Below are 15,310 nucleotides of genomic sequence, written 5' to 3' on the forward strand. Positions count from 1 at the left end.
ATTCATAGTCAACCCATGTCCCTGACCACCCATCTCCAAGCTGTCGCAGTTCACCTTTTCCTTCCCCACCTGACTTTTCCCCTCTGTACCATTTATGTTCCTCCTTCAGTGACAACAGGGTAAACATCCTTCAGCTTACTGGGCAGCTACCTCGCCCATTTTTGCTACTTGGCGACTTTAATGTGCATTATCCGCTTTAGGGTTCTCCCAGGACCTGCCAGAGAGGTGCTATCTTAGCCGACCTTCTTAACAAACTTAACTTCTTCTGCCTTAACACTGGTGCACCCACTTTCCTTCCGACACCTCGCACACCCATTTGGACCTATCCTTTTGCACTGCCCAGCTTGTCCATCGTCTTGAGTTGTCCGTTCTCTCTGACACCTCGAGCGACCATTTCCTCTGTGCTATCCACCTGCTGACTTCTACCCCGTCCACGTGAACACCAAAAGGGCAGATTACTAAGGCTGCCTGGCAGCTTTATTCCTACCTGTTGTGATGACCAAGTGGAATATCTCACAAACGTTATCCTTACTGCGGCAGAACGTTCCGTTCCTCACACTTCCTCTTTACCTCGTCGTGTCCCAGCCCCTTGGAGGACTAAGGCATGCCGCGACGCAATTCGCTCACGGAGACGTGCTCTCAGCTTTTCTAACCGTCATCCTACGATGGAAAATTGCATTAATTATAAACAGATGCGTGCAAAGTGTCGTCGCGTTCTTCGGGATAGCAAAAGAGCTAGCTGGATCTCTTTCACTAGTTATTTTAACAGCTCCATCTCTTCCTCTGTTGTATAGCCCTACCTCAGATGGCTCTCTGGGACCAAGATCCATTCCCCAATATCCGGCCTGACAGTAATAGTATTGTGGAAGCTATTGCTATCTCCGACACCTTGGGCCACCATTCTGCGGAAGTTTCGAGCTCTTCCCGCTATCCCCCTGACCTTCCTCCATAAGAAACTAGCGGAGAGGCTTGGGCGATACGCTTCTCTTCTCCGAATAGTGAGTGCTACAATGACGCCTTTACTATGAGGGAGTTAGATCATGCTCTAAGTTCATCCCGATCCTCCACCCCAGTGCCAGATGCCATCAAAATTCAGAAGTTGCAGCACCTTTCTCTTGCTGGCAAGTAATTTCTGCTTAAAACGTACAACCGCATCTGGGCAGAGGGCACATTTGCCGGACTATGGCGTGAAGGCACCGTCATCCCCATACCTAAGCCCGGTAAGGACAAAAACCTTCCTTCTAGCTGTCACCCACTCTCTCTTACCAGTTTCGTTTGCAAGGTAATGGAACGTGTGATTCATTCCCGGCTGGTATGGTGGCTCGAGTCTCGCAATTTACTGACGAATGCACAGTGTGGATTTCGAGAGCGATGTTCTGCAGTTGACCATCTCGTTGCATTAGCCACCCATGTCATGAATGGTTTTCTGCAAAAATCCCAGACTATGGCCTAGTTTTTCTATCTGGAGAAGGCCTACAACACCTGCTGGAGAAATGGTATCCTCTGTACTCCTTACACGTGGGGATTCCGTGGCCGTTTACCCTGTTCCTTCAGGAATTTTTCAAAGGATCGAGTTCACAGGGTGTGTGTCGGTTCTACCTTGTCGGACACCTTTATCCAGAAATACGGCATGCCCCAGGGCCCCACCGTCGTACTCTTTGGTATCGCCTGTCTCCCACAGGGCATCTCCGGCACCATTTTTTGACGATTTTGCCTTCTATTGCAGTTCTCCACGGTCCTGTCTCACTGAGAGGCATCTTCAGCGATGCCTTGAACGTCTTTATTCCTGGAGAATCAACAATGGCATTCGCTTTTCGACCGACAAAACCGTCTTTATAAATTTCTGGCACCCGCAAGTGGTTTCTCGCACCATCTTTACGTCTTGGGCCGTTTGCTCTTCCGTTCACTGAAACTACGAAATTCCTGTGGCTCGCACACTCTGGGTCCTCCCATGTGTCTTACCTGGCACCCCGCTGTACACGGTTTCTCAATGTCCAACGTGTCCTCAATGGTACTTCCTGGGGTGCCGATCGAACCAACCCTCCCCCGTTTGTACCAATCCCTTGTCCGTTCGAACTCGACTATGGGTGCTTTGTTTCTGTGTCTGCAAGTTCATCCCTCTTACGCCGTCTCAACACTGTCCACCATCATGGCATACGTTTGGCCACGGGCGCCTTTCACACTAGCGCGCTTAAGAGCTGGCTGGCTCTGAGCACTTTTGGACTTAACAGCTGTGGTCATCAGTCCCATAGAACTTAGAACTACTTAAACCTAACTAACCTAAGGACATCACACATGCCCATGCCCGAGGCAGGATTTGAACCTGCGACCGTAGCAGTCGCGCGGTTCCGGACTGCGCGCCTAGAACCGCGAGACCACCGCGGCCGGCGCGCTTAAGAGCCTTTACGCTGAAGCTGCTGAACTACCACTGTCCTAACACCGTGACTTTCTCCTGACAAGGAAACCTCCCCATCACACTCCCCTCAGATTTAGTTATAAGTTGGCACAGTGGATAGGCCTTGAAAAACTGAACACAGATCTATCGAGAAAACAGGAAGAAGTTGTGTGGAACTATGAAATAAATAAGTAAAATATACAAACTGAGTAGTCCATGCGAAGATAGGTAATATCAAGGACAAATGAGAGTTAAGGAGCGCCGTGGTCCCGTGCTTAGCGAGAGCAGCTACGAGACGAGAGGTCTTAGGTTCGAGTCTTCCCTCGAGTGAAAAGCTTAATTTTTTATTTTCAGTTTATGTGACAAACACTTATGTCTTCATCACTTTTTTTGGGAGTGATTATCACATCCACAAGAAAACCTAAATCGGGCAAGGTAGAAGAATCTTTTTACCCATTCGCTAAGTGTACAAGTTAGGTGGGTCGACAACATATTCCTGTCATGTGACGCACATGCCGTCACCAGTGTCGTATAGAATATATCAGACGTGTTTTCCTGTGGATGAATCGGTTGACCTATGACCTTGCATTCAAATGTTTTCGGTTCCCATTGGAGAGGCACGTCCTTTCATGTACTAATCGCACGGTTTTGCGGTGCGGTCGCAAACTAAACTTATTACAGTGAACAGTGACGTCAATGAACGAACGGACAGATCAGAACTTTGCGAAAATAAAGAAAGTAAAAATTTCATTCGAGGGAAGACCTGAACCAACGACTTCTCGTTTCGCAGCTACTCACGCTAACCACGGGACCACGGCGCTCCTGAGCTCACATTCTCCTTGATGTTGCCTATCTGGCGCATGGACTAGTCAGTTTGTACATTTTGCTTAATTTTTTCATATTTACACACAACTTCTTCCTGTTTTCTCGATTGATTTGTGTTCAGTTTTTCAAGCCCTATCCACTGTGGCAATTTATAACTAAATCTGAGGAGGTGCGATTGGGAGGTTCCCTTGTTAGCAGGTATGTATGCTGTTTGTTTGCCACGCATGGCCACCCAACCTATGCCTCCTTCTTTGATTATTTCTTTGATCGCCAGTATTGGCGCTTCCCTCTTCTCTGTTACTTCCTGTAGTGCGCTTTTAGCACTTGCTACGGCGGCTTAACTTCACACTATATGCACCTTCCCCAGTGTGTGTGAACTCTTCACCACCTTCGTTTCGTGAAGAAACCCATGTTAACCTTGGCCTTCATTCGTTTCCTAAGGACACCAGCCTCGGTCTACCGCCTTCAGTTTCACGACGTTCGTATGTAACTTGGTGATAGTACCTTTCTATACACTGATGGCTCTCCGGCTGACCGTGTGATCGGGTGTGCCTTCGTCATTGGCACCCGTGTCTTTCGATATCGTCTTCCGGCGCACTTCTTAACATTTACAGCCATCAGGCCACGGAGTACCTCCTTTTTGATTGTGTGCTCAGATTCACTCAGAGCTCTTCAAAGTCCATGTGCCTATACACCGCCCATCCCTTAGTTCTGCAGGTCCAGGAAAACTGTCTCTTGCTCATTCTTAGTGGACCCAGTGTGATGTTTCCGTGGGTTCCTGGTCATATTGGTCTGCTAGGAAACGAGGCTGCTGCCAAGGCTGCAGTCCTCGTATCTCAGCTCGCTAGTTCCTCTATTCCCTCCGACGACCTCTGTGTTGCCGTCTGTCAGAAGGTGGTTTGCCTTTGTCATCGCCATTGGTCCTCGGTTCATGGGAATAAGCTCCGGCTTATTAAGCCATTCCCAGAGGCTTGGACCACCTCATCTCGGCCCTCCAGCCGGGAGGAGGTCATTTTGAGTAGGCTGCGTATTGGGCACTGCCTTTTTAGCCATCGCCATTTTCTAAGTGGCGCTCAAGTTTGAACTGTCCGCCGCTTCCTTATGGAATGCCCATCTTTTAACCGTTTACATTCCCACTTGGGTTTTCCGTCTGAGTTATCGGCCGTTTTAGCAGACGCGTGGGCTGTCTACCGTGTTTTACTTCTTATCCGCCAAAGCAATATGGCGAAGGCCATCTAATTTTTAGTTTTAGACCTTCGTTTCTGTATGGTGTCTTTCTTCAGCCCTTTTTCCTGGTGCCTGTTTTGAGCTGTCTTCTCTCATGTCCATTGGGTCTGATGTATAGTCGTTTTTTAACTCCTCTCAGTCTTCGTGTTCTATAGTTTTGACTGTCTGCTCCTGGTAGCTGAATGGTCAGAGCGACGTAATGTCGTACCTAATGACCCGGGTTCGATTCCCGGGTTGGCCGGAGACTTTCTCCGCTCAAGGACTGGGTGTTGTGTTGTCCTTATCATCATCATTCCGTCCCCATCGGCACACAAGTCGCCGAAGTGGCGTCAACTCGAAAGACTTGCACCAGGTGAACGGTCAACCCGACGGGAGGCCCCAGCCACAGCCACAAGGCATTTACAGTTCCAAAGTTTTGACCTCGGCGCATGTGACCCCAGTTGATTTTTGCGCCTTAAAGCACAACGAAACCAAGAGTATGCAGCACAGCTGGCCACCAAGGAGTCTAGAAAGAAGAAAAAAACTTGGAAAAAGATCAACAGGATGATATACAGTATGATGCAGGGCGCTTCTGAGTGACTAAAAATAAAAAATGAACCATATATTAACTGATATAAAGTCTTTTGAAACTTTAGAAACCGTTTATGAAAATTTACATTTTCTGTTGCATTTTTCCCAAAATCTCAGAAACCACTTCGTGAAGAGTATTCAAATTTTCAGGGTGTAATAACGTACATATCCTGTGTCTACTGAACTAAAAGAAGAACATAGTGTTATGTATAATTAAAGTTATTTAGGATAACATACAAAAAGCAAACAAAAGTTTAATCGTGTAGTTAAAGAACTGTATTTCCGAAAGCAGTGGCTGAAATGCAATTTTTGTAATGCGGAAAACTCAGAACATATAGTCTAATATCCTATAAAAGTTTCATGTGGGTGGCTACAGTGGTTCCTGAAATACAGGGAAGCCAAGTCACTAAATTTAACATTGTCGGGATAGGGCGTTCCAACTCACCGTATGTCACCTCCGGTACGAGGCGCTGCTGCGCGTCCTATTTAGTGTAGCTGCAATGAGCAACACGTGCGATTTCACTGGAACATATTATTAAACGAGCTAACAGTTAACTAAATAGTTGAAAAGACGGGAGGACACGGGCGTCAAAAGTGTGTCATTAAGGCCACATGACTTACAAAGAGCCCACTGGCTCCGGTAAACAGAGCAGACAATTTCAAAATGTGCAAATAGCACGAAAAGCACTTTTTCATGAATATTAAACCGTAACAAGCATGAGTATCGAAGCAAAACAACTTCAGTAAACACTATCACTGTATAAAAGGGGAAAAACTAGACTATCCAGTTAACACTTGTCAGGCTGTATTTCTGTAAAAGGACCCACTATGACAAGAATGCAAATATTAAATGACAAAGGCAAATAGAGATAAGTGAAAGGTGCGGGGGAAATAGGTGGCAGATCATAACTTGTAAAGTAACATACTAACGGGGATGGTAGTGCTGATACATGTTATAAGAACAAATTTTCTATAAAGGAGGCTGCTAAAAACAACCAGTAAAAAAAAAGACAAACAAACAAGCCTCACTAAGCAGTTTATATGACTAGAAATCAGATAGTTTTACGCACAATAAAATCACTCTAAATAAGAGGGGGGGGGGGGGGGAGAAGTAGGTGTAAGATGGTTCATTACTAGAATGTTGAACAGCAGCTGTGGATGACAAAGTATATTGTCAAAGAACAGGAGATGCACTCTTACTGAACACAGAAATTTGAGGAAAACAAACATTGGGTAGAGAACAGAACCGAACGGTAAACGTTCTACTTGGACAGAAGCAGAGGTTTACAGCCTTCGAGGAAATGTATAACTGCAAGTTGAAGCTGATCGTTTAAAACGTAGCCACCGTTTTGCTCTAAGTATTTAAAACTATCAATCTCATCCATAATTCTAATCTACGTCCTTTATTTCTTTGTGTAAGATTACGATATCTTCTAAATTCTTCGGAGTGTGACCAGAAACAAATAAACGTTCTGCAGAGGTGGAACTGTATACATTACTACCTTTCCCTTCCAATAGATGTTCTTTTTATATCACCTTGACTGCTCTGCTAGTTTGTCCAGTGTAGTAACTGGGATAATTACTGCAGATAATATCAGATAGTTTTTAGATGCCAGAATTTGAGAACGGATCCTCATCATTTTTGGTAGTATGCACTAGAAATTTCTTTAGATTGGTAATCGCAGAAAAAGTTACTTTTCGTTTGAATTTATTCGCCAAAAGGCGTTTAATCCTACAGGATACGTTGCTTAAAAACAGAATGGAAATTAATTTAATATTTTTCTGTTAACTGTAAGCCGATCTGTTACTTTGCCGAGTTGAATATTTTTGATAGCTTTGCTACTGAAGGCACATTCTACTGCACCTTGCTTATATCCATTGTTAGTAGCAGTGACTTTTATTACGTTAATTTCATTTTGTAGATCACTAGGAGACATGGCACGAGTCACAGCGGTATGAAAAAATGCTGATTTGTGTGCTAGTGGATGAGAAGAATCGTCTGGGATAGTATTATCCGGGTAATTTGGCTTACGGAAAACATTAAAGCTGATGGTGTTACCTACAACAAATATTTTAAGATCGAGTCACTTTAGATCCGCGTTTGCATTCTGAATTTCTTTTGTAAAGCATATTCTCTTGTGTAAACTTTTGAACGTGCTGAAACACTGTTCTAATTCTTGGTCATTATCGTCAAAGGTAATAATTATATCGTGTACATAACGTATTCACGTACAACAGTTTCTGGTGCGGCTTGTACATATGTAAAGAGTGTGCTTGCGTTACCTGAGCCTGCTGGGTCTTTATAAGCCGTTTGACTTTAATGATACACTTCGTACCCCAGCCCTTTCCTCTTTTCAACTATCAAGCTAAATACTGGTTGTACTAATAATATTTACTAGTGAAATCACACACGCTGCTCACAGGAGCTACGCTCATGTAAGACGCGCAGGAGCGCCGCCTACCAGAGGTGACTTATGGTTGTGCCTCTAAACTTCAGCCAGTAAGCGCATGTTGCTAGCTCTGAACGTCTTATATTTAGCTTCATAGGCTCCGATGACAAGATCTGGTTTTTATATGTCAGTTTTGCATAAATTTTTCAAGTGGCATAATATTTATTTAGGTATCGAGGGTCTATTATGTGCTATTGCAAAATCTCTTAAGAGAAATCCTAGACCAGACGGCTACTACTTCCATATAATGTGTTTTAAATTATGATTAAGTAGATGACACGGACTAAACAGAATCAACGGCTCCCACATGGTCTGTACATAATGTGATCATACTTGCACATGTGTATGCTTCACTAATATTTTTTTCTTAACGTTTCCTGTACTTGTCTTTGTTTCACACGCAATGTCCTAATCTTGTTAACAGATACAATATATTCTGAAGATGATGGTCTTAAAACCATCGAAATCTTGGTCAAGATTAGATAAACCCGTATTTTGCCACTTATTGCCTGTTACTTTTAAACCATATAAGCTCTTGCAAGCACAGTTACTGAAGCACAGCCATGTTCAGAAACACGGAGCAAGACGTGAAGAACCTCGCCGGTCTCAACCTCCTGAGGGTCTTCAGAGAGGTTGAAGAGGTGTGCGATCTAGCTTTCAGAACTCAAGTATTGTTTTGCTTTGTGGTGTAAATTTTTTCGTCCAGTTTGAGCGAAATAGAATTTAGGACTATCCTTACACGAAATTTTGAACATCCTGCGTGGGGAATGTCAGTGATCTTAGGTTTTCAGGATCGAATTTTCATTTTTAGATTGGTGTTTTATCGCACTGCCAGTTTTATGATTTTTTTTAATTTAAGATTTGGTTTATTTAATTTGAATTATGTCCGATGAATAATCTTGGTGCTTGTCTTGCTTTATGTTTGGTTTTGTTTTTCTCGATTAATTTTATGTCCTTTTGAATGGTATGTTTTTCAGGTTCCATGTGTTTTGCATATAGTTCTTGAACTATATTCGGGTTGAAATTATTTTGTTGGGTTATATGTCGGAGTATTTAAAGCTCATTTTATGTTGCTTCGTGTTCGAGTGGTAAATCGTCGGAACGATGTTCTTAATGAAAAGTATCGAGCTTAAAACTAAAAATTATTCAGAAAATTTTAATGACATTTTGAAAAAAGAGAACGGAACGAAGTACACATAGTTATCGAAAAACGTGCAATCATAGATACAAATCACAACAAAATCATAATACCTGTGAAAGACAGCTTACATCACTAGCTAGCGAACAGAATAAACTGTCATTCTAGCTGTCAAAAGTATTTCACGAAAAATTCAATACAAATAGAACTTAGCTGATATATAACACTCTAGCATCCTATAGGCAGTCAACAGTTTACTCAGCAATGTATTATGTGGGTGTGTGTGTTTTCTAACTAGGTGAAAATATATATCTGAATCTGCCTTAATATAAGAATTAACTAATGCGACGTTTCAGCACGCCGACTGGCCTGGAGGACGTGTCTCGGTACCCTTACCTGCTGGCCGAGCTGCTGAGCGACCCCCTGTGGACGGAGCAAGACGTGAAGAAGCTCGCCGGTCTCAACCTCCTGAGGGTCTTCAGAGAGGTTGAAGAGGTGCGCGACCTTGCTTTCAGAACTCAAGTATTTTTGGTGCGAGTGCATCGCATTGAGACTCTAGCAACACATAGCGTAACCGCCTATCATCCCCTCCCCCCTCCCTGTAACGTTTGGAGAAAAGGAAAGGTATGCGACATAATTGGTGCCAAATCTCCAAAAACTCATGCTTGCGTTTGTTGCTGTCCGAACTATACAAATATTACAATAAAGGTAGCCGCACCTAAATGTGTGTGAAGCCTTCACCATAATGATCGTACATCCATATTTAAATTTGATTATGGTGGGATATAGCTGGTATAATTTTTATTGAAAATGAAACTCCTCCAGCAGTACTTAAGATTTTATATTTATTTGGCTACTAATTTTGATGTTGCGTCAACGCCATCTTCAGGCCCGTACACTTTGATGAAATCAATTGTGTGTGGCTGAGTACTAGAAGTTCGTGGTGAGACCAACACGTGTTCCACATGGATGGCGGGCAGTAAATAGTTAGAAGTTTAAACCTGTGGGTCAGAGATAGTCCACTGGTTTAAACACGTTACGAGCAGCGGACATCGACATCACTATACTACAAGAATGAAGGACAGGAATTTATTCCGGGTCTTATGGATACGAGACGTACGCCGCCCTGACGGATATGGAACACACAGGCTTAGCCATCCTCCTGCGAGAAGGGATTGCAGTTTCCGATGTCGCATGTCTTCCAACGGCGCGAGGGGTGGCCCCAACCGTTGAGGGAATCGGAATCATAAATAGCCACGCAACAGTTCTTTGCAGGAGATATCACGCCTTTATCTCCCGGCAGATACGATCACCTCATCGTGGGCGGAGGTATCAGTTGAGTTCTCGTGCATACAGACCAATGCCGACAATTCACCAAATGTCTGTAACTCGCTTGCTTGTCTGCCGCCTTCATCTCGTCCACACTTGGAGAGTGGCGCGCGGTAACCGCCCGGGACAGACACACATCACGAGTCACTTCGCCAGCCAACGTGGTAGAATATACACTCCTGGAAATTGAAATAAGAACACCGTGAATTCATTGTCCCAGGAAGGGGAAACTTTATTGACACGTTCCTGGGGTCAGATACATCACATGATCACACTGACAGAACCACAGGCACATAGTCACAGGCAACGGAGCATGCACAATGTCGGCACTAGTACAGTGTATATCCACCTTTCGCAGCAATGCAGGCTGCTATTCTCCCATGGAGACGATCGTAGAGATGCTGGATGTAGTCCTGTGGAACGCCTTGCCATGCCATTTCCACCTGGCGCCTCAGTTGGACCAGCGTTCGTGCTGGACGTGCAGACCACGTGAGACGACGCTTCATCCAGTCCCAAACATGCTCAATGGGTGACAGATCCGGAGATCTTTCTTGCTGGCCAGGGTAGTTGACTTACACCTTCTAGAGCACGTTGGGTGGCACGGGATACATGCGGACGTGCATTGTCCTGTTGGAACAGCAGTTCCCTTGCCGGTCTAGGAATGGTAGAACGATGGGTTCGATGACGGTTTGGATGTACCGTGCACTATTCAGTGTCCCCTCGACGATCACCAGTGGTGTACGGCCAGTGTAGGAGATCGCTCCCCACACCATGATGCCGGGTGTTGGCCCTGTGTGCCTCGGTCGTATGCAGTCCTGATTGTGGCGCTCACCTGCACGGCGCCAAACACGCATACGACCATCATTGGCACCAAGGCAGAAGCGACTCTCATCGCTGAAGACGACACGTCTCCATTCGTCCCTCCATTCACGCCTGTCGCGACACCACTGGAGGCGGGCTGCACGATGTTGGGGCGTGAGCGGAAGACGGCCTAACGATGTGCGGGACCGTAGCCCAGCTTCATGGAGACGGTTGCGAATGGTCCTCGCCGATACCCCAGGAGCAACAGTGTACCTAATTTGCTGGGAAGTGGCGGTGCGGTCCCCTACGACACTGCGTAGGATCCTACGGTCTTGGCGTGCATCCGTGCGTCGCTGCGGTCCGGTCCCAGGTCGACGGGCACGTGCACCTTCCGCCGACCACTGGCGACAACATCGATGTACTGTGGAGACCTCACGCCCCACGTGTTGAGCAATTCGGCGGTACGTCCACCCGGCCTCCCGCATGCCCACTATACGCCCTCGCTCAAAGTCCGTCAACTGCACATACGGTTCACGTCCACGCTGTCGCGGCATGCTACCAGTGTTAAAGACTGCGATGGAGCTCCGTATGCCACGGCAAACTGGCTGACACTGACGGCGGCGGTGCACAAATGCTGCGCAGCTAGCGCCATTCGACGGCCAACACCGCGGTTCCTGGTGTGTCCGCTGTGCCGTGCGTGTGATCATTGCTTGTACAGCCCTCTCGCAGTGTCCGGAGCAAGTATGGTGGGTCTGACACACCGGTGTCAATGTGTTCTTTTTTCCATTTCCAGGAGTGTATATCGCTGCCGCTGTTCTTCTCGACGCGAAATGTTGGCCTTCTTCCTCTTCGGATTATGACATCAACATTTGTACCATCAACCTACATAGACAACCTCTCTGGTGCAGTGCAGGATCTTGCAAACTCAACGTCGCGGTACTGCGAGACCCCAATGTCGACTACAGGACACCAACACGTGGCACGCTTGTGTTAAACGCATCACGCCTGACGAAACCACACTGCAGTGGTGGAAACTGTGCACCGAACCAGCCTTTAGATGCATCTTGACACAATTTGGTAAAGCGAAAGCCAGATGAAATCATCACACAACAGATCTCTAATATAACGCTCTACGATAGATCGTGGACTATCCCCCAAACACGGACCGTGAGAAAAAGCTCAACGCATCAAGGTAAAAATTTTCACCTTCACCAGTTCCGTCCGGAAAGAGCCATTATACGGTCACGCAGCCAAGACAGGATTAAAGGCGTGGAATCTTCTATGCATCACATCGTTTAAAGTTTTCGCCGACGCCGACAGGCCTTAATGTAAACTTTAGACCTACCTGATGGACGATCGCTGACATTGCTAGCTCTCATTGCCAATGCCTTCGCAACACACTACAGACGTCTCTATCAAGAAGTAACGACCAGTGCAGTTCATGAAAGGCTTACTCATATCGGTCCCGAAATCTGCAGCAGGAATACGGCTTGACAGTTATCGGCCGATGACAATATTCAGTTCCGATTTCAAGATTTTCACCTTCTTTCTAGCTGTGCGACTCAAACAAGTATTACGAGAAATTGTTTCCCATGAACAAGCATCTTTAGGCGGAGTATTAATATCCAGACTGTCCCCAATGAATATCGAGATGTGATAGTTTTGGCAACACAATCGCGACTGCCAGGTGTCTTAATCTCCATCTCCGCAAGAGATCCTTCTATATCTATATACACTTGTGTGCTAAACTTAAGGACGAAAGCAACTTTTGTAGATGTGTTATTGCCAAGCACGTAGCTCGATGAAACTTCGACCATACATACAAAGAGTTGTTACTGCACAGTACAGAGAAGTACACTACAGTACAGAAGGTAACTGAAATAAATACGCAATGAGAGAAATATAATGACATTTATATTCAATGAGAATAATTACACTGGTCACCGCAATTAATGACGGTTCCTTGAACATTAAAAATGTGAAAGATGTATTTTAATAGTCTGTGTGATCCCACGGGTTTCAAAGAATGCATTACATCGTGCTTCCATGCAGGCCACACAAGCTTGTTAAGTTCTTGTAGTAGGGCGTTCATTTCTTCCGCCAGCGCTGTTGGCAATGACTTGCCCGTGCCCCCGACTTAAAGCCCATCGAGCACATGTGGGACGTGTTATGGAGAAGTGGAGACATATTGCAGTACGTCAACGTGAACCAAAGATCATTCAGCTGTTGCCAGCAGAGCTGGTGGAAGGAAAATGCGCCCTACCAAAAGGATTCCTTACCAACCTTGTGGACAGCACGGGAGCACGTTACAGCGTATGTATTGTCCTCCGTGGCAATCACAAGTACCATGGCCTGCCTGTTTAATGTCCATGAGACAACCATGAATAGTGGTACTGTCAGTATACTGGGATGTATGCGGAACGTATCCTGGTACTCCTCGAACCACAGACTTACAGTGCAAGCTGTATGGCACGTTGCATTGTCCTGCTGGTATATGCTATGATGCTGAGGAGAAAAAAAAATTGCTTTTGGGGGTGAAAACCGTCGCCAAGGGTAGATGCATATTCTGTTTATCCGTTGTACCTTACATAATGATGAGATTACCCGGGAAAGGAACCATTCCCTAGACCATAACGATCACTCCTCTGGCATGAACACCTACCACGATTTTTGCTGTGTGTTTGTTTTCAGACGTTCCAAGTCCGATGGAACATAAAAAGTGAATCATCTAAAAAGACCTCCTGTTGCCACTCAACAGACTAGAGATGGGGGATCCGCTCTTGAACTAATTCATAGAGTTCAATCTTTCAAAGGAGTGAACAATCAGTGATTCAGAAAAAAAGAACGGTAGCTCCAAACGTTTCCCACGGCAGAGAGAGAGAGAGAGAGAGAGAGAGAGAGAGAGAGAGACGGAGCATATCAGCAGCGCCTCTGCTGGTCAGAGCACAGTGCACGCCACACAACACAGCCAGTGCCGGCCTCTGCCCTGCTTCTACCTTGGCTGCCTGCATTGTGCAGTGCCCCATTGGATTTTGTGTTTCACATATGCCGTGCCGTCTCTGTGCGTCGTCTGCCGTGTGCACTGTGCAGTGTCTGGCGCAGCTTAACTTCACATTGCACTCTGTCGGCGATCGTTTCAGTCGCACGTCCTGCCCTCTGGGCAGTTGATGTGAGCAACAGGGCAGAGAGCCACCTAGCGGATAACATAGGAACTACTTGCAAAAACCTGCTCGCAAGGGAACGGACGATTTGTCTGGGAGCGGGTGAGTTCACCGCTCCCCCCTACCCTCGGAACTCGCCCGCTCAATGCTCACCCCACCGTCTCGACTCTAGCCAGAGCGTCGAGCAAAGCGACTCAGGTGTCACTCTGGTCTCTGCAGTCTCAGCTCACGCAGTAATACAGCTCGCGGCTCGACCTGCTCGACTCAGTACCTCTGCATCGGAGTTCGTCCCCACTGGATATTGTTCTTCGTAGTAATACCGCTATGTATATTACATTATTATGTTATGTATACATCAATTGTTTTTATTTTATTTTTATTTGTTTAAACTGATTAGATTAGGTTCCTGATGACTCCTCTTACTATAGGACTTTTATTATGGACACTCGAATTTACGCTTTAATTACGAGCGAACCGATAAACGTATCGCAAAATGTGATACACCAATATTTTCCTTGTTTTATTCTGCGTAAGGCTATATGCAGCACTTTCGTTTTACAGTCAAATTTATATTTTTTTTTCTTATTCTGGTACGGATTTTGCGATTTTAGGCGTCTTCGAAAGGAAACGTTCACTTTAAAAATATATGGCTTGCGATATATTTGTATGAGGTTAATGAAATTTTAATACATTATAGCCAAATATATTGTTAATGTAAATCTCAAGTTACAACATTTTCCGATCACCCAAAAAACCACGATAGTGCAAAATAAATCAATAATCAAAAACTTTGTCATATCGTGGAAATTTCAATAAACAATACAAAATTCTTACTCATTATCTGTGTTACTTCAAAATAGGATCAAATAAGATCAAAATACAGGTATAGTACTGGAATAAACCAAGTTTAAAGGCCAATGTGCCTTCCATTTATTTTCTATTGTAAATGAGTGGTGAGTCATGAAAAAGAGCTAATTCATTTCAGGGAGTGAACAGTTCTGATCCAATCTCTGAAAAGAACAGTTTTGCCCATCTCTACAACAGACAGCTACTTTTGGGACTGGCGTGCAAATTCTACCCATCGTCGCCGCTATCATTTACGCATGAACCAGGCGCCTGCTGCGGAGACTCAGCGGCGTTCGCTGAACCGTCGCTGAGGAGACACTGTTGGTAGCCATTTCGTTAATCTGGGCCGTCAGTTGTTCAATAAGGGCACGTCTAATTCACCCATACAAATTTCCGCAATCGTCATTCACCCCTGACATGTAGGACCTGTGGTCGTCGCCTGGTCTGAATAGCCTCATTTTTCCTTACACGGCAAATTTCAACCACAGCACGGCAAGCTAACAGTTTACAAACTTAGCCGCTTCCGAAGTGCAATGGTGCTATTTTGGACGTCTGGTAAATCGCTTCG

General features: G+C 45.3%; 1 protein-coding gene across 1 annotated transcript in view; it reads left to right on the plus strand.

Annotated features, from left to right (window-relative positions):
* Positions 1 to 15,310, plus strand: part of LOC126176365 (dipeptidase 1-like) — a 431,133-nt gene that overhangs the window by 392,139 nt on the left and 23,684 nt on the right. The window contains 1 exon segment of the mRNA XM_049923520.1: positions 8,962 to 9,100. Within this exon segment, the coding sequence (XP_049779477.1) occupies positions 8,962 to 9,100 (139 nt within the window).

The sequence above is a fragment of the Schistocerca cancellata genome, chromosome 3 (genome assembly GCF_023864275.1).
Source record: "Schistocerca cancellata isolate TAMUIC-IGC-003103 chromosome 3, iqSchCanc2.1, whole genome shotgun sequence".
In the NCBI taxonomy this organism is placed as follows: Eukaryota; Metazoa; Arthropoda; class Insecta; order Orthoptera; family Acrididae; genus Schistocerca; species Schistocerca cancellata.